This window comes from Scatophagus argus, chromosome 9, assembly GCF_020382885.2.
Source record: "Scatophagus argus isolate fScaArg1 chromosome 9, fScaArg1.pri, whole genome shotgun sequence".
Taxonomy (NCBI): domain Eukaryota; kingdom Metazoa; phylum Chordata; class Actinopteri; family Scatophagidae; genus Scatophagus; species Scatophagus argus.
In genome coordinates, this window is record NC_058501.1 from 13,911,312 (window position 1) to 13,930,415 (window position 19,104).

Consider the following 19,104-nt stretch of genomic DNA (forward strand, 5'->3'; position numbering starts at 1 on the left):
TGCCCAACAACAAACAAAGGGCACATTGTCTGAACCCGGCAGCTAACATGCAAAGCAGCAGAGCATTCACAGAACGCAAAACATGTTCGTATGAACAATGGAGCCACTGATCTGCTTGTGTAAACCATGTTCAGAACTGACACATTTCAAAACTGAATCACCTTTCAGTTTGCTTCTTAGGTGACAGCCGTGCGCAAAAAAACTCCCACACACTGTCAGACAGTGTAATCATGTATCCCTATGTTGGGGCTGTCAAATAAAAGGACGACTGTGTTTTGGCTGCACAATTACACAGGAAGAGCCGTTTTGTTACTTCCAGATTTGCAAACGTACATTTTATATTTTTAGTCATTTCTCTGGTTAGTAAGAAGACATTTAGATAACAAGCTCAAGGTCAACTGCAATCTGGTTTTATTGCTGTGGATAGTTTCACTTGGTACTCTTATTGTGGTCATGTATCTCATAAAATGCATAAAACCGTCTTTCCGTGTGTAAAGCTGTGACAATATGTCACCAAGCGGTGGCCCTGAGGCTTTGCAAAAATCTCAGAAATGCGTCTGCTGAATTTCAACAACACACACAAGCTTAACCAGTATTGTTTATTACAATGTTATATACCAAAAAAAGTTGTAATGATTGTATGAATTCACAAAGCTTAAGGAGGATTTGTTATTAGCATAAACATTATGACAGGCATTTTTAACTGATAGTGTGTGAGGAGTATCCATTTTTAAAACATATAACACATGAACAGTGTAGAAAAAAAAAGCTAACAAAACAGCAGCATGTTTAGGCTCTTCAAACCACACAGCATTCAGAAAATGTTCCACAGCAAATTGCATCATCTCTTCTGTATTTCTGATGCTTCGTTGTCCACCGAGGCCTCGGGCCCGTCTTGGGACTGCTTTTAAATTCTGTCTGACAAGCTGCCATTTCAATGGGATATCTCCAACAAAACCCACGGAGTGAGTTAATGTGTGCACAGTGGCATCGATACAAAATGCATGCCAATACGAATCTGAAATGCCCCTTTAAACATGAGAACAAGAAGATGCTGGCGCTGTTAAGGTTAAAGCTTCATGTTACATAAAAATATCACGTTTAAACTAAGAACTGAGTAAACATTCGAGTTAACAGCACATTAATAATTCAAGCATTGTAAACCGAACTGCCTATATTCAAACTGACATGGATTTGGTCTTTTAAAGATAGTAGCACCATGAAAATTACCTGCATGAAGAGTTATGTTAAAGGTAGCATTTGTTAATACTTGTCAACATATTCAACATGGTGCTGTCAGAGTGAGTTGTGGTTTTCCAAACGAGGCATAGCATTTGAGGGCTCACGTGTCAGCCTTTGGATACTTTAATAAGTTCAGACATTGTTGACCAGGTTCGTTTTTTCCTCCTTCTGTTTCTCCACTGCTCGGTCCATAGCCTCCAGAAACCTTGCAAGAGTCACCGCCGGCATCTGCAGGCAAGCAAACTACATTAGAAAACAACATAACTCCTTTTTCCCCCTCACACTCTCTGTAGAGGAAAATCAAATACTTACCTTTATAAACAGTGCGTGGGCTAGAAATGGTAATTTCCTGAGTGCTCTTCCACTCAAACCTTTGCTTTTTCTGGAAATGAAAAGAAAAATAAAACCTTAGCTTCTGGCTGTTACAGTTATCACTGCTACTTGTTATGATCAGAGCGCAGACACTGTGATTTGGCGGATTCTACATTATGGCAGGCTGTGCTCACATTGCAATGTCCCTCAGGTACAGGCTGTGCTCGGACACCTCACTCTCTGCAAAGCCCATCGTCTCAAGCTCCAGTATGGTGAAGAGCTGCTCCCGGGGGTAGATGATCTGGCACTGAACACACACATCATCAAGCAGGATATTCTAATTCATCTCACCCAATTACATTTTGTACTACTGTTGCTTATGACTCTTTAAGTTTAAGATTATTATCTCGCTGCAGCACATATGATCTATATTTCACATTGTAATATTACACACAGTGCAAAACACACATCATCTTAACAGATCACTTCTTTATTGAGTCAAAGAACAGTATTTTCTGCCAGGATGGTTAGATTGCTTTCTGTTTCAAAACTAATACCGTAATTTTAAAGATAATTTTCTGGGATCCAGTGCTTTCTTCTTAATATCAGCTCAGCACTTTACATTACTCTTGCCCTGCCTTTTGCCACCTTCCATCAAAGGAAAAATAAAATCATGGCAAAGAGACAATTCTTCCTTCTTTTTCCTAATTATCTCGCAATCAGATGTCTATGTGTTTTTGTTAAAGCGTTTTTAAGCCTACATTGTGGGACTTATATAAATGAACCGTCCATCACAGTCAAGCCCTTCCTAAACATGTTCACAGGAAGCTGATGAAGTTTATCACAGCTGGCAATCATAGCAATGGAGTAGGCCACAACAAACAGGAGTGTAGAAAAAAAAATCTATGGGCTCATCCTCATGTATTTCATTTTGTGTATTCTATTTTGTATACTCTCTCCCCCACCCTCCTGTCTGTGACCCACAGGTCGATCTCAGCACACCCCCTGAAGGAGGTCTCAACTCCTAAAACGTATCTCGAGGAGAGAGGAGGTTTGTTGGAGGAGCTATGAGTGAGGATGCACATGTGTATCCTTTACAGAAGTCTTGAGGCATTTCCATCATTGGAGTATACAAAACAAGGCAGGAGCAGGACTTTAAAAACTTTCCTTTTGTGAATGCGCAATCAGATTTCTGCCCTTCACCATCTGTGCAGCACCTCGTGGGGTAGTATTCTAACTGAATCCTTTAAAGTCAGTTCACCTTGATATTACTTATGTCACAATGTGCCACATTGTGAATTGAATTAAAAGTGAGCCTACAGGTCGTCATGAGAAGTGTTCATCTGGCGGATCATAAAATACAGCGAGGAAAGCAATCGAGGAAGTACAAACTGAGAAATGAGAAGAGGGGTTGTGTATCATAAGCTGACAGTGTTTGACAGTGTTGGTGCGATTACTCTCACTGCCAGAAGGAGGAGACAAAGTTTCCACACTCAAGGTTTTGATGGAGCTTTGTTACCTGAAATGTTTTTTAGCCACTATAGTGACTGATTTTTTTTTTTTTTTTTTGTCACACGTGACCGCACAAAGAGGAATTTGGGTCGAGTGCATTACTTCAACATTTGAACAGGACAAGCACGGGTTCAAACTGCCAACCCTCCACCTGATGAGCCTTGCACCTCCTGACAACCATAATTTTGTCTTGTGTCAAAATATTGACCCTAATTTCTACAAAATTCCTGAAACAATCCCTTGTAAACTAATAGAATCATACTCACAAATTAAGCTCCAAAGTTTGAACATGGAAGTGAAAAACTTGTTAAGGCACATGTGCTTTGACCAAATGCAAATAATTAAAAAAATGTTGCGTGAGTGTTTGGTCACCTTCATCAGCTCCTCCAGGCAGGAAAGGTAGATGCTGTATATGCCATTCACAGATGGAGGTCCGATGTACTGCTTGATGTCAGCTCTGTCCACAAACGCCAAGTCTATTTTTTCTGTCACATTGGAGGTCGTCAGGATCACGACATTGGAATGGCTGAAATGTGAGACCAAAAGTCACCAAATAAACAAAACTAAAACCAGATTTTATTTATTTAGAGTGAAAAAATGAAAACAGTAATTAAGAGCGATTAAAAGAAAGCAAAACTTTTAAGGCGTCATATTACTGTATGTGAGAGGTTTTAAAACGGGACGAAGTTTGCTTCCTGACCGTTTGATCTGATCCAATTGAGTGAGAACAGAGTTGACCACTCGGATGGCATCAGAGGGCTCCGTTCCCGCCTGGCAGGCATTCCTGGCTGCTGTCAGACTCTCCACCTACCCACAATAAACAGATTTACAAAAGGAACAGCCTTAGTCACAGCAGAGACACTCCTGAACATAGGATAAGTAAGGTACAAGGGAACAAGAAGATCGCCTGTTTAATTTCAGTGAATCTGGAAGCAAAGCAATGAAGGGATGCACTCAAAAGTTACAATATGTCCAAGATTTTTACCTCATCAATCAGGACAAACACAAGAGCATCTTTGTCATCAATCAGTTGCTGGATTTTTTGAAACATCTTCGTGACCAGCTTACCGCTCTGTGGCACAAAGAGGAACAATTAACTACCTAAATAATATCAGCTTGATGTAGAACATCTTCCATCTGAACAATACGTACCTCTGAGAACCACTTTGAGAACAAGCTGTGGCTGTTTATCTCGACAAATTGCCCATAAGAATATCTGCAGGGAGGAGAAGAGTATTTTCAAATAAAAAAAAACAGGTTTGGTTTCTGCTGAAGCGGTTTCACTAAAATGAGGATCGTCTTACCGACTTGACAGTCTGATTGACAGCTTCTGGGCAAGAGCTTTACACAGGGATGTTTTCCCTGTACCTGGGGGTCCTGAACACAGGGACACACAAAGTGATAAATCAGTTATTTTTGCACATCCTCGACCAATAAACATTACTGCAATTCCTTATTGGTTGTTTACCATGAAGAAGCACAACACGGTTCCACGAAATCAGATTGCTGTCAACATTTTTGTCTGAGAAGTAAATCATTGTTGTGACATAATCCAGGAGCTGAGGGAAAATCAGAACAATGTGAAGATCAGGAGCATAAAAGTTATATAATCTCCTCTTATCCCTCAACTACCATTAAACTATCATTACCTGAGTTTTCACCCCATTCTCATAAACCAGACTCTCCCAAATCCCATGGAATTCGGCTGTTGAAAACAGAAATCCAGAAATATTAAGAAAATTCTAATAGGAGACACAATTTTAAATGAGGCTTTCGTCAGTTAGATTCACATATATTAGAATGGATTCCAGTAAACTGAACTCATGTGCAGAGAAGCCCTTATTGCCTGCCTGGGGATGTTTCCTACTTAAAGGCATTTTAGATTGATCGTCATTAGGTACTACTGAATAAAGAACTGTATGCCTGTACAGTGACGCTTTTCTGAAGATCTTGCCTGCCTGTCCACCTTCTACTGGAAATAAATCAAACTAAGAAATAATTTAACTATTTTTTTTTTCTCAACATGATGTGCTAGAAAATGTGCTGTCCTCCACAATGTCCAGTGTCACCTGCTGGCAGCAACCAGTGATTGGCAGCTGAAAGCTCCTCATCCTCCTCCAAACTGAGTGTGCTGGGTCCATCCTCATTCAGAGTGAAGATGTGAATGGACAGAGAGCAGTTCCCCAAATCAAGAGGCTGACGGAGAGAAATGCTCATGAAATAAAACAAAAAGACAAAAAACTGCAAAGCATCATTAAGTCTTTGAATCGACAATAAAATGTGATACCATTTCTCCAAGATCAACTAGAACAACAGATTCCACATGCTTCTGCAGGAATTCTTCATCAAACTCTGTCCATCTGTAATTTCCAAAAACCATGCTGTGGCGATTCAGCAGAGCCAGGACATGTGTCCTCACATCAGACAGTTTAGCTGTGCTAAAACATGAACAAAAAAATTTAAGTGAACAGGAAAGTACAGTGACGATGACATGATTAGGTTATCATTAGTATAAAAACTGGTCCCATCTGTGATACCATACACGTATCTGTGATACCATACACCAATACTAATATGAATACTGCTTTGTAAGACTAAGGGTGAAGCGTTATTGCGTGTTTCCTACCGTACAGAAACGACGAAAATGTTACTTTAATTTACTTGTTAAAGGGTTTTACTCACTGCACACTACTTTAGAGGTTGTAGTCAGTTAAACTGTATTTTAACATGTGTGACATTTTTGCAATAGTGGTAGACTCTGTGGTTTGATATGATCTGGACTCCATACATGTGTTGATGTGTTGATGTTGATGCTCAGCGAACCCACCTTTGAGATTTAACATGGACCTCCACATTAACGTTTGGCTTCTGGTTTCCCACCTCCATTCCTGTAAAACTGTGTACATTAGAGCAACATTTAGAGCTTAAAAAGCTGGATCCATCCACTTAGTGTTTAGTCTTGTACTTTGCTTAACCTAAAGGTATTTTCCTTTTCGTTAGCTAAGCAAGCTGGCAATGTTGTAGCTAGCTAACATAGCTGGCTCACCATAACATGTCTAAAAGAGTAAAGGTAAACAGTTTGCTACATCGAGGGAACTAAAGCCGTACCTTATACCATTTACGTTATCCATATGATTACTAGCATCAACAACAGTCCTGGTAGGCTATCAAGAAACTATCGGCGGTCCGCTGTGCTGTCAGACAGACGAGACTCGAATTCAGCGCGCTGATTTGTTCTTCTTCTTCCTTGCGTTAGTTTGCGGATTGCAACACCAACTTTTAGACGCATACCGCCCCCTACCGTACCGGAGAATGTAGAACCAGGTCGTGTTTACATTAACCCATCATAATTGTAAAATTAGGTCAGTTTATAATCAGAAAATAAATTTTATAAAACATTCCCGTGTTAAACACGCCGTATCTCCATCTGTTCCGTCAAACGTTAGACTAACTTAAAAGCGGGCCTACTGCTGCAGAATAAATATAAACCAATTATCTCTGCTCATCTCGGCTATATAAACCCATAATCGATTTGTGATAAAATGAACTGAAATTATGGATTGTAGACGCCCGTTCCTACGTGATTATTGTGATGTTTTGCTCCGATTTGTTACATCGGAAATACATCATTTGTTTTGGAGTACCACATCCGCCTGCTGCTAGCTCTCTTGTTGCAAAGATTTGTTACAACGGGATTAACGTTAGCGACCATTGATAGCATAATTTCAATAAACGTGAGACTTCGGATGTGAATACGCAAACATGGGGAAAAAGCACAAGAAACATAAACCGGAGTGGAGAACGGTCGATGGTACCTGAATGCACATTTTCCTATTAGTTACCGCATCGCTTTTGTTCCAGCTAGCCTTACGACAGCTAGCTTAGCTTGGCTGGCTAGCTTAGCTGGGAAAGACATGAGATTTGTATAGTTTTTTGTAAATGTTAACCAAGGTGGTGCACATCACTTTGATCTAGTTTTCATCCACTGTTGGTATAATGTAAAATCCTGAGTGAATTGGTTTGTTCTTATATTAAAATATGTTTTGTTCGTTTTATGGCTCTGCTTGGAAGTTCCAGTCAGCAAGCTGAGATACGTCTCATTTTCGTGTTTCTGTACTGTCATTTTGAATAGTTTGATCCGTAGTTTCATTACTATTTAAGTGAAAACAACAGCTATTGAATAACCTCCAATAAAACAAGACAAAAGAATACAATACAGTATGTTGTGGATTGTTGTTGTGGATTTTCCCAAACTGAAAAGTTACATCTTTTTACATCCACTCTTTTCACAATACACAGCCTATTTGGTATTAGTTAAAATTTACAGTATTCCTGCTGTCCTAACTGCAACATCATCCTACATGCTCCCCTACTCCTCCCACAACCTGATTTCCATCTGTTGCCTTCCTCTTGTTTATTTTGTTTGTAGACTATGAGGACAAGGCTCTGGAGAAGCCCCTGAAGCTTGTGCTCAAAGTTGGTGGAAGTGAGGTGACAGAGCTCTCTGGTTCGGGCCATGATTCCAGCTACTACGATGACAGATCAGACCATGAACGAGAACGCCACAAAGAGAAAAAGAAGAAGAAGAAGAAGAAATCTGAGAAGGATAAAGACAAATATGTGGATGATGAAGAGAGAAGGCGGCGGAAGGTTAGTTTACTCAATTTCTAACTGGTACCACCAAAGTTTTTTGCCACTTTTATTTCATAATTGGTTTGCATCATTTCATTCCATCCAATAGGAGGAAAAGAGGAAGAAGAGAGAACGAGAGCAGAATGAATCAGAGGCTGCAGCTGCTACAGCCGCAACAAGTACTGGTGTACCTGTAGAGCCTTTCACATTGTCAAAAAGTATAAGTATAGCATTAGAGGTGAGTATATTTAATTTAATTCAAAGAACATAACCAATAGATGATTAATGTTTTCGCTAATAAGACATTCATATCTCATCAGCCTGAAGAGAAGAAGAAGAAGAAAGAGCGAGAGAGAGAGTACGAGATGGAGCCTGAAGTGGAGGAGTTTCACCCCAATGTGAAAGTGGAAATTGAACAGCAAGGAGATAGACCAGTCAGAGCATGCAGGACGCAACAAGGTCAGAATTTCTGTCCATGACAATATCGTCAGATTTTATTGGCAAGCAAACATTGCATTTAATCTGAGCAGTTGTTTATTTGTAATTTTTTATGTCTGCCCATTGCAGAGAATGAGTCCACTCCTCGTCAGCAACTGCTGGAACACTTTTTGAGGCAACTGCAGAGGTGAGGAATACTGATTCATTCTAATTGCTGGATCTGTAATGTTGGCTTTCTGTCCTGTCAGTACCACATTGATGCTCCTGCAGAGTCAATACTTTAAAGATCCAGGACTGTTAAGATGAAAGGTTAACTGAGGGTTATGGGTAAGGCTGATATTTGTTGTTGAGGATAAGTCCTATTGTTTTGGGGGAGCTGATTTTCCTCAAACATGAACACCATCAAACACAATATTCACAGTAAATTTGCCATGGACTTTACTGAACACAGTTGCAGTGTCCAAAAGATAAAACATTTTCATTTTGGTTTTTCCGTTTTTACATCACCCTCAAGCCTTTGCATGCAACTTGTCCCATTTTGGTTTTAATGGCTCTAATATAGCAACTTTTGCCTTTCTTGTTTGTTCCATGCAATGTCCACATACCAATACAAAGATAACTACTGTGTGTTCTTGTTGATGCATTTACCCAAAGATTTCTATTAACACGTTCATATTGATCACACTGACAAGACTGATAACATGTCCGAACATGATCAAACAAAAACACTAAAGTCCTAAACACATCTAAATGTTTGTGCTGTGCGGGATAACACTGATGTTGTGTCACTTGTCTTTCCAGGAAAGACCCCCATGGATTCTTTGCATTTCCAGTAACGGATGCAATTGCTCCTGGTTACTCAGTCATCATCAAACATCCTATGGACTTCAGCACCATGAAGGACAAGATTAGAAACAATGAGTACAACACAGTTACAGAGTTCAAGGTGAGGATACTGAGAGTACGAATTTTGAATCTTATACCGTGAAAGTATGTGCGCGTTTTTCTCATACCTGCCGGAATACTTTTTGCCCTTCAGGCAGACTTTAAACTGATGTGTGACAACGCCATGGTGTACAACCGACCAGAGACTGTCTATTACAAGGCTGCCAAGAAGCTGCTCCATACAGGATTCAAGATGATGAGCAAGGTAATAATGTCCTGTGCTTTGACTTCAATGAAAAGTAATCAGTAGTGCTTCACTTCCCCTGTGGGTTAGAATAAATTTGCAGCAGACAGACTGCAGTGCTGTAATGGAATATATTCAACGCATTAGGACATTTTCTTGTTCCCAGCAGCTGAGTAATAGGAGTTATATACACAAATAAAACTAATTTGTCTGTAGTAACCCAAAGAAGGTCATCACAAGAAGTCAGTCACTATTGTTGTGTCAGGGGTGGATTTAAAACATCACTGCATCATCAGCATCTTTTGATTGTTTCCTTCTTTTGCATTTGCTCTCTTGTTCACACGTTGAGCGTCGTCCCTTTTTCCCTTCTCCTTGTGTGCAGGAAAGACTGTTGGCTCTGAAGCGCAGCATGTCTTTCATGCAGGACATGGACTACACCCAGCAGGCAGCCATTTTGGGAGATGAAGACCTCACAGCTGAAATACCTCCTCCAGAGATCATCCCCATCCCAGTGGAATCGGCTAAGAAGTCCAAGAAACCAGTTAAAGTCATGAAAGAAGTCATCAGGTAGTTCTTTTTTCTCATACCCATATTAAGACCAGACTTCTTGTATACATTTAAGAATGAAGTCTTGAGCCTTTGATGTTCTGTGACTCAGCACCCTGTTGGTTTAATGAACTGATAACACTTTCACTTCTGTTATTTCAGTTATCTGTATGAACCAGAGGGAAACGCTTGCAGCTTGACTGACAGCACGGCAGAGGAGCATGTTCTGGCACTTGTCGAACATTCTGCAGATGAAGCTCGAGATCGGATCAACAGATACATGCCCAACTCTAAGGTTTTCCACCTAACTTGTTGTGTATAAATTCCTACTCACGTATGATGTTTCCAGGTCAACTTTGACTCTACCGTGAAGTGTTGCTGAAGCAGTTGAATGTGTGAATGCATGGACTTACCTTCTTTCCATCAGTGTAGTTTGTATTGACAGTATATTCTCTCTCTTCTGTGTTTTCAGATTGGCTACTTGCGTAAAGAGACAGACAGTTCTCTCATATATACTGTTGTGAATCAACTTGATCCTGATGCAGAAGGTTTGTTATTGTGGAGTCCTTTAAACGTCTTTTAGAACCCTGTGTTCATGTAAGATCTGCACAACATTAGTATAATAAGTGAATATCTGAGTAAGAAGCAAATTGTTCTTAATCTTTTGCAGAAGAGGAGACTCATAAAGTGGACCTGAGTTCTCTGTCCAATAAGCTTCTGCCTGGATTAACGACCTTGGGCTTTAAAGATGACAGGAGACACAAAGGTATGTCCTGAAGTGTACTTTCGTTGATTTATTCCATAGTAGTTGTTTTAATTTGTCTCATTCATTTTTTTTTCATTCTCCTCCTGTGTAGTAACATTTCTCAGCAGTGCCTACAACGTTCAGAGCCTTCAGAAGAACTCCGTCTTCCCAGACCTGCTGTCTGATGAGGTGGACATGCTCTATTCGGCCTATGGAGACGACACAGGGGTACAATGTGCTCTCAGGTACGAGGACTTTGCTGTTGCAGATTAAATTTAGAGATTTGATCTCATATAAAAAAGTGTACTCTTTTAGCTTCTAATATGTTTACATTTACCCTCAGCATACAGGAGTTTGTCAAGGGCTGTGAAAGTCTCACAAAGCGTTATGTCGATGAGCTTCTGGACAAAATGACGGCAGGCGATCACAGTAAAGCTGTCACTCAAATCCGACAGGTATCTGACTTGTATTTGGATTACAGCATGACACATTGTCACACACATTGCATCCATCTCTGGGATTGTCTTGACTAAATCTACTACAGTCTGGTTTCTGCAACGCAGGCCTGTTATATGTATGATGGTATTTTACATTTCAGAAAAGAAATATGATGCCGAAACCTGATGAAACCAAATCCAACATCTGTGACATGCAGGTATGCTGTAGTTTCTGTTACAAGTGATGGGACATTTAAATAGTTGCTTGACTGTCTGATTGAAGCTGCATGTTTTTGTTCAGATGGCAGATGGTACTGGCCTGGGAGAGAGTGGCTCAGTCCTGGACTTCATGTCAATGAAGAACTATCCTGATATGTCTCTGGATATATCCATGCTGAACTCATTAGGTGATTATCCTTTTCAAAATCCCTTAAGTCGCTGCTTTTACATGTAAAGCAATGATTCAGCCATAGCCCTTTAAGAAACTGGAATCGCGGTGCATTCTTGGATATTAACTTGTGTTGTCTGTGACTATCACCACTCATTTGTCATCTGTCAGTTGTTCTTCATCAGAAATCTATAAAGTATATGTGAAGGACAAATACCCATTTAAGTTCTGGACAGAGGCAGGAGAATTATTTATTACGAAACTGTGGTTAGTTATTGACAGTAGTTAATGGTATGGTTAATGACAGGGTTTGGGTTAGCTAATTGTGCACAATTAATCCACTGGTATCTTGTGTCAGTTCAGCAGTTCTTTTTGACACTTATAGTAAACAGTCAGCAGATTGTATAACACATAACATGTTATAGCCTGTATCACCTGTAAAATGTCTAATTTTAAATTAACACCTACCTAATATATCTCCTCATATCCAAAACTGAGAAAATGTCACACTTTTACACTATCCATAAGTCCTGCACTCATATGGCAGATTTGCTGTGGATGATTTCCTTTTAAGGTGGTAAGATATGTAATGCCTTTTAATACTAAGACTACACACGGCTCTGCATTATAGGCTTAATCCTATTAAAATTCTTGAGCACTTTTTGCTACATTTTGCAACACACTGAGCAGTCAAACTACAGTGACAGACATGTTGGATAAGATGCTCCATGTTGACTTTTCTGCTTTAAATGGTGGATTTGGCTGTTTTTCCTTGCATAAACATTTAGCTAGTCTATTAATATGCACCTCTTATGCCTTTTGTGTGTACTTGTTCGTTCGTTTAATTTCCTACGATGATCTTACCTTCAATCTTTATCATCAGGTAAAACAGTGAAAAAAGAGCCGGGGAACGAAGAGGGCCAACAGCACTTTGACGATGCAGACAAACTCCTGCAGGAGTTCCACGAGGCTCAGGTCGACCGAGTCGGCTCCAGACCGTCATCCAACCTGTCCTCCCTCTCTAATGCCTCAGAGAGGGACCAGCATCACTTAGGTATCTGCAACAGGAACAAAACTAAAAAGATAAATAAAGGAGCACCATTAATGCTTTTCAGTAACAATTTATCATCATATTGTCAGTAAATGTCATCTCAGTATGGCTTCAACTTCTCTGCAAAAGTTTCTTTGCTTTCTGCAGAATAGTAACACCAGAGCAACAATATAAACAACATTTCTTTTATCCACAGGGAGTCCGTCACACCTGGGCGTTGGCGACCAGTCTGAAATGGTTCATGACCCCTATGAGTTCCTGCAGTCACCGGAGCCTGAGAGCACAGCCAACAGCTGACCACACACACTGCCATTTTGTTATCCTGGTGTTAACAGCACTGAGTCCTCAGCCTTGGACTGTTTAAACACTGTGGAGACAGCAAGAGCCTCTAACCTGTTTTAAAGAACTGAGTATGACTGTACAGTCTGTTTGTAGTGTAACCGTATGTTTTTGTATCAGTGCGACACTTGAGAAATAAATACTTGCACCTGTATTTATAAATGTGTGTGGTTCAGTGAGCAAACGAAAATAACTATTATCAGCTGCATTACACAGGTTGTGGGAACAGCTGTAAATGTAGGAACTGTCTACTGGTAATGCACACCCAAATGTAGTCAAATTTACAGTAAAAGGATGTTTTAAGATCGTCTGGCTGCAGTAAAGATGCGCTGCTGAGTCCTCATTTATGCAGTAGTAAACTTCCACTCATATAGTTACACTGAGCAATGGTTGCTACTGTAGGATGTTTCAGTATGTGGAAACACAAAAAGGAAGTGAAAATAAAGAAATATACATGCAGTGCATTTACATTTCAGCATAAAGAGAAACAGGGGGGAAAGGATTTATTTGTTGAAAGCAGAAGTTGTATTTATCTCGTTTGCAGTTCCCTCTTTGAACACTGGCAAATTTTTAGCAGGCTTATATTCTTAAGGGCCTAAAATAGTTAGAAAGCATGGCAGAGACTACGTTTGGTAGCCAAACTGTATGCATGTTTAATCAGTCGCAGAGGAGCTTTAACTGAAGAAAAACAAACAAACAAACAAACACAGAAACGTGGGTATCTTGAAGAGTGCTTATGGCGCACATGCGCAGTAAGGCAGTTTCCATAGCGCCGCGATGACCTGCTGAGTGAGTTGATTCTTCAACTTCTGACTCACGTCTCTCGGTGATACAAATCCAAGGACGCTGGAGCATTTTACCCATTTTTACTGGTGATTTTTTTAGTTGTTTCTCTCTGTGTTGGCGGTGTGTGTTTGTTCACCATGTGAAGTTTGCTTACTGAAACACCTGCCCGTCTGACAAACTAATCATGGGCCATCGTGCGGTGGAAATCTCCGTCTGTATTTGAACAAGAGAATATTGTTTTAATTTTACGGTCGCTTTCCCTAGCAAAGGTGAGTCATTCTTTATGGACTAAAACTTTGTACAGACACATTTTCCTACAGGCTACTGTTGGCGTGGTGTTAAGTGTAAAATGTAAAATATCCGAATGGGCGGTGTTTTAATTAACGCTAAACGTAAAATGCGGCGTGTGCTAAAGCAAATAACCTGCAAAACAGAGGCAGCAACTACCAAGAAGACCAACAGTAGGAAGTTTCATTTATCACCGATTTACTTGGCAACTGGCTTTAAATTTCATCCACAGGTCTAACTGCAGTGATAAACCAAAAAAAAAAAAAATAATAATAATTGCCTTCTTGTTATAAGGCCGACAAACTGTTGTTTGTTTCCAGGTTTTTAGCTCATCTGTCGCATTTTTGGCTCGGATGGTTCAAGTATTGTGCAAGGCCAAGAGCCAAACATGTGATTACAGAGCCTTTTTTTTTTTTACAAGGAAAGGGATGTTGCTCTTTGAGCAACTCTTCCCTTCTGTATCAGCTGTTATGTGTGGGCCACGTGTTGATATCTTCCTTGTTATTTAGATGTATTGTTGTCTTTGGCATTTAAGATATAAGGTCCACTGCTTCTGTCCCACCGCCTCCAGTATATTAAGCATCAAACACTCGAGTCTTTGCCGAAACAGTTTAGGAGGGTGCTGATCCAACGTTATGGTCTTTCTCGAGGCTAGTTGGCACACTTGTTGAATTATATTCCTGAAAGGCGTTTCTGATATTTTGTCCAGCCCATTTACACCAGTGAGGTTAACCCGAGGCTGTTGCATTGAAACACCCAGTAGTAACTAAGCGTAGGCTCATAATGGTTGAACAGTCACTATCATTAAGCTCAACTCATTTTCCTAACTCATTTCCCCAGCAAATGTGGCCTCACTGATGCCACAATTGTGTAGTGTGTGCGAAGGTACAGATGGATGTTTTAAAGACTTTATGCAGGAATGTTTTTCTCAACTGACTGTGTCCGATCTCCTCCTCTTGCACGGTCCAGATGAACTGCTTCAGTCAAAGGCTGAGACGCACGTCTCCCGTGCGTGGCAACAGTAGAAACGAGCTGGTCCCCTCCAAGCCTCCCAGGATGAATGGCTGGTCTTGGCCTCCTCAGGCTTTCCAAGTGGTTGGCTGGCTTCTGTACAGCTACCTCGCCATAGTCAGCTTCGGCATCTACATCCCTCTCCTGCCTCTGCCGTGGAACCACGTGGCCTATGCTGTATCCTTAATGCGGAGCTGAAGAATTGCTGTCATTTTAGCTGACTGTTAAGTGTGTAGCTTTCAGATTTGAATATGGAGCAAACATTAGTCTCTGCTAAGGTTTTGTTTGCACTGCTGGACAAGACAAGGATTTAGTTGTGTGGCCTGTCTGTATGGGCTGCAGTCACACCAGATGTGACTCTCTCTGTTTCTGTGGTTTCTGTTAAGCCCAGAAGACATAATCAGTGGTGGGTTTTGTCACATGTTGAATGTTGCATGATGTCAGTGCTGGTTTATGTAACTGAAGCTTCACTCAGCCAAAAGAACAGTTTTTTTCAGAAATGACTTTATTTCTCACACAAAAGATCCACTTGTGTGCAACAGTTTGCAGTTTCTTGCTTGCTTTCTTGCTTATACCCCTCACAATAGTGCACTTTATCACACATTGCACTATTTTGCCAGTATTATTGCTATTCCCCTTGACTCTTGTTATGTACAGATGATGGCTATAGCATTTATCGTGCACTTATTTGCCCATATTGCTGCTGTGACCATAGACCCAGCAGATGCCAGTGTGCGGGGCAAGAAGAACTATTCCAGTCCAGTGCCGCTTTTTGACCGGACAAAGCAGCCACACGTCATCCAGGACTTACGCTGCTATCTGTGTGATGTCAAGGTGTATGTATTCAAAGCAGTACTGTGTCCATGTGTTTTTGTGTTTTAATAGAGCTAACATCTGGTAACCATGAAAAAGTTGTGATAAATGATGTTGATATGATGAATCTTCATATAGCGGCCCCAGAGTAAAACACTGTGGTGTTTGCAACAAGTGTGTGGAAGACTTTGATCACCATTGCAAATGGCTGAACACCTGCGTGGGCGGCAGAAACTACTGGTAAGACAGCGTTTTGGGTGAACTGGTGTACTTCCTGATCTGACTTTATGGCTGGTAGTTAAGTGACATATGGAGTGTTATACAGATTTAAACCAGGTTTTGTGTGTTGTCTTCAGGTGCTTCTTTGTGGCCCTGTCCTCAGCTGCACTAGGTGTCCTGTTGCTGGTTATTGTCATCTTGTTCATATTTATTCAGCATTACTTGAATCCAAACACTCTACGGACGGCCCCACAGTTTGATAGTAAGTCACCGTAATGTTGCGCTTTCTTAGGACTGAATGCATTGCATAGTGCTAGCTTTGATAATATATTTTTTATTAATTGCATCATTAAAAGATGTATGTGTGTTGTTCGTTCTTTCTGTAGGCATGCTGGGGAATAACACCTGGCTGGTGTTTTTACCATTAGCACCCATAAAGACTGGTTCAGCTGGTCTCCTTATATTAGCCTTCATAACCATCATGTTGAGCATCACCTCCCTGCTGCTGCTCGGCCATCTGCTGTGTTTCCACTTTTACCTCTGTGAGTCTTCACAGTTCTGAAGATAGAGCTCTTTTCTTCTCACCCAGTCATTAATCCTCTTCGTTTTCCTCTGCTGTTTCTCCTCTTGGCCTTACAGTTTATAAAGGTATAAGCACATATGATTATGTGAAGATGCAGCGCCAGAAAGGAGCAAGAAACCGAGACTCGGAGACAGGAAATCCGCATGATGCAAAAATCAATAACAAGACCCCACAGGTGAGATGGGTTCTTTGCCTCTCAATGTCCGCCTCTTGTTCATACTGTCGTGTTGGTAAAACAACCTTTTTTTCTTTTTTTTCTTGTAAAAGAATCAAGAGAGCTCCATTGCCTGTGAGCCAGCATTATCACAGAGTTCAAGGTCAGGCTGATTCCTTACAGTTTTCGTTATACGATTATTAAAGCTAATTCTGTAGAGGGCAGTGTTTAATGCCATTTTGGTTTTCCTGCAGTACCTGCAAATTTGACAATAAAGGCCCCATCACAAGCCGACTTTCAGAGTCCATATGCACAGAGGTAAGTATGTCTACTTATGTCGCCTTTCAGTGAGTTTTGGAATGGAAATGGAAAAACTGCATTAAAAATTTGTTTTGGTCTAGTTGGAAAACTTCAAGCAATCAGCAGAAAAGGAGAATAGTTTCCATTACGGCACAGAAAATCCCACAGAGAACACTGCAAGTAAGTATTTGACTGCTCTTACCACTTTTCACCTCTTTTCCATCTTAATCTTTCTGTTTACAAAGATGGAGGAGCAGAAATATTTAAAATGCTTTACATTATAATACAAATAAATACAACACAGAAGAGGTTCACAGTATTTGTGACAGGAATGATGTTACAGGTGTGTCTGTTTGTCTGATGACTCCTTTTGTTTCCTGTGTCTCAAAGGGGAAATGTGTCTGAGCAGCATCAAAAGCTGGCCACTTGACACTGAAGAGGCTCAGAACAGCAGTGTGAAGTCAGTTGATGGAGTTCCTGGAGTTCAGGACCCTTTGGGCAGCTCAGTTATGACTCCAGATGATACTTAGCGGGAGCTGATTCCTGCATGGCGGTGCATCAGGATATGCTGCTCTCAGGAACTATTTCTTCTGAAAATATACTTTATGAAACTGACCCATGCGGCCCATGGACCGAGGACGTAGGGTGTGTTGGACTTGAAAGCACAGTTTGTCACACATCAAACTGTTGAACAATATTTTTTAGCCATTAATAACTGTGGAGCCATATCTATATTTTGTTCCTTTTTATCTACATGACTTGCTTTTATGATGATGGTTGAGTTCTTTAGTGTTGTTTTATCTCTCTGACTTAAATAGAGAGCCAAAGTCCAGCCCTGCTGCATGTTAGTCTCTGTTCCACAAGTTTTTCTCGGGTAGATTTTGGCACCTTCTTTTACTCTTTTTACTCTCAGCCAAATGCATATTGACTGCTGTGCTGACAGTAGCAGTTAGCATCTTGTCATTTTACCTGATGAACAAAGAGAAAACTTTGTGTGGCAAAATTCTAACTGGAAGTTGTGGAGTGGACACAAACTTGAAAGGGGGACAGCACTTCAGCTTTCTATTGCTGTTTTGTGAATTGTGTTCACAAAGCTGGCAGTGTCCAGTGACAGTTATAGCTAAATTTGATAGTAAAGAATGTGAATTTACACTGTATGTTTGGCTCTTCTTGTTGCCTGCTTGACCACACAGTGGCACTACAGACACCCAAAGTCCCACCACATCTTCTAAAGGTTCCTCAAGTGTCTTTATCCTAAGCTGAACAATTTGCATTTAGCAGCCGCATATGAACAATTATTCACCAGCAAGTGCTTTGTCTGTCCCTCATGAGACCCCTGTTGGGTGCAGACAAAATATTGAAGCACTGTGTGTAGATATGTATTTGTTTTTCCTTTCATACAAGATGGGGGGAAAACACACTGCAAGAGGCTACATTTAAGGACATATTTATCACTTATGGAATGGCAAAATAATATGATATTAGGTAATACAGACACATTCAGTAACCCAACAGGAAGATGGAATTTAACATAACAAAACCAGTGGAAGTGAAGCCCATTCTGGGAATGGACCTAACAAAGATAACTAAGCAAATATCCTAAGAGTGGTACTGATGCCGGGCAGAAGATTTGAAAAGAAAAAGCCTGCCGTGGATACTGACCTGAGTGTGAACCACTGCTGAAATTACCAGTTCAATTATATGCTGCTTCTAACCACACGGTGGCGCAATGGAAGCAGCTACAGTTAAATATTATGTCATCAAGTGAGGACACTCAGTCCAAGGCTGCTTTTATCATGATGAACTCCAATACTATGCTGAGCCATTTCTTTTGCTCACAGACATGCATGTTTTTGCCAATCTCCCCTGTCTTTGAAATTGTACATCTGAGAGTTTGGTACTGCTGTATCATTTAAATCAGGCTAGAGGTTATATAATGTCCAGCCATCCATGTCCAGCCATTAGGCTGCTACTGGTTGTGTAACACATCACAGCACTGGACACCAGACGAGGAAGTTTCAGCAGGTTGAGAAGATAAGCATCCTTGTTGTTTAGGATAGAAAAATACCTTGTTTTATGTGTTTTTTCTCATCATGATATGAAGTGCAGTCCCGGGACTCAGTTCCCCATGGCTACCATCAAGACATTAAGACATCCATATTTTTTACTGCTACTATAT

At 40.6% G+C, this 19,104-nt stretch overlaps 3 protein-coding genes across 5 annotated transcripts; 2 read left to right on the top strand and 1 right to left on the bottom strand.

The window, feature by feature from the left end:
- Positions 1-585: 585 nt before the first annotated feature.
- trip13 (thyroid hormone receptor interactor 13) lies at positions 586-6,567 on the bottom strand. The gene is made up of 14 exons (XM_046399707.1): positions 6,175-6,567; positions 5,894-5,962; positions 5,354-5,504; positions 5,136-5,262; positions 4,716-4,771; positions 4,535-4,625; positions 4,371-4,443; positions 4,219-4,282; positions 4,052-4,138; positions 3,767-3,873; positions 3,439-3,592; positions 1,749-1,861; positions 1,555-1,624; positions 586-1,470 (listed from the first exon to the last, which is right to left on the bottom strand). The coding sequence occupies exons 1-14, from the start codon at positions 6,195-6,197 to the stop codon at positions 1,375-1,377; spliced, it is 1,281 nt and encodes a 426-aa protein (XP_046255663.1). The 5' UTR covers positions 6,198-6,567; the 3' UTR covers positions 586-1,374.
- A 137-nt stretch (positions 6,568-6,704) lies between these two features.
- On the top strand, positions 6,705-12,925 carry brd9 (bromodomain containing 9). The gene is made up of 17 exons (XM_046399705.1): positions 6,705-6,877; positions 7,496-7,716; positions 7,808-7,936; positions 8,019-8,157; positions 8,266-8,323; positions 8,938-9,082; positions 9,176-9,286; positions 9,648-9,832; positions 9,974-10,106; positions 10,284-10,359; positions 10,482-10,577; positions 10,669-10,801; positions 10,900-11,011; positions 11,155-11,211; positions 11,295-11,400; positions 12,265-12,435; positions 12,629-12,925. Exons 1-17 carry the CDS (start codon positions 6,829-6,831, stop codon positions 12,727-12,729), a joined length of 2,022 nt encoding a protein of 673 aa, XP_046255661.1. The 5' UTR covers positions 6,705-6,828; the 3' UTR covers positions 12,730-12,925.
- A 481-nt stretch (positions 12,926-13,406) lies between these two features.
- Positions 13,407-18,077, top strand: zdhhc11 (zinc finger DHHC-type containing 11). Of its 3 annotated transcripts, none has more exons than XM_046399709.1 (11): positions 13,407-13,643; positions 14,815-15,033; positions 15,514-15,692; positions 15,808-15,909; positions 16,026-16,150; positions 16,275-16,430; positions 16,528-16,646; positions 16,739-16,788; positions 16,880-16,943; positions 17,027-17,105; positions 17,316-18,077. In XM_046399709.1, the coding sequence occupies exons 2-11, from the start codon at positions 14,815-14,817 to the stop codon at positions 17,453-17,455; spliced, it is 1,233 nt and encodes a 410-aa protein (XP_046255665.1). In that variant the 5' UTR covers positions 13,407-13,643; the 3' UTR covers positions 17,456-18,077. The 3 variants fall into 3 exon arrangements, with proteins under 3 accessions (XP_046255665.1, XP_046255664.1, XP_046255666.1); XM_046399708.1 differs by having other exon boundaries at positions 13,425-13,826; XM_046399710.1 differs by lacking the exon at positions 13,407-13,643 and adding an exon at positions 13,997-14,018.
- The last annotated feature ends 1,027 nt before the right edge of the window (positions 18,078-19,104 follow it).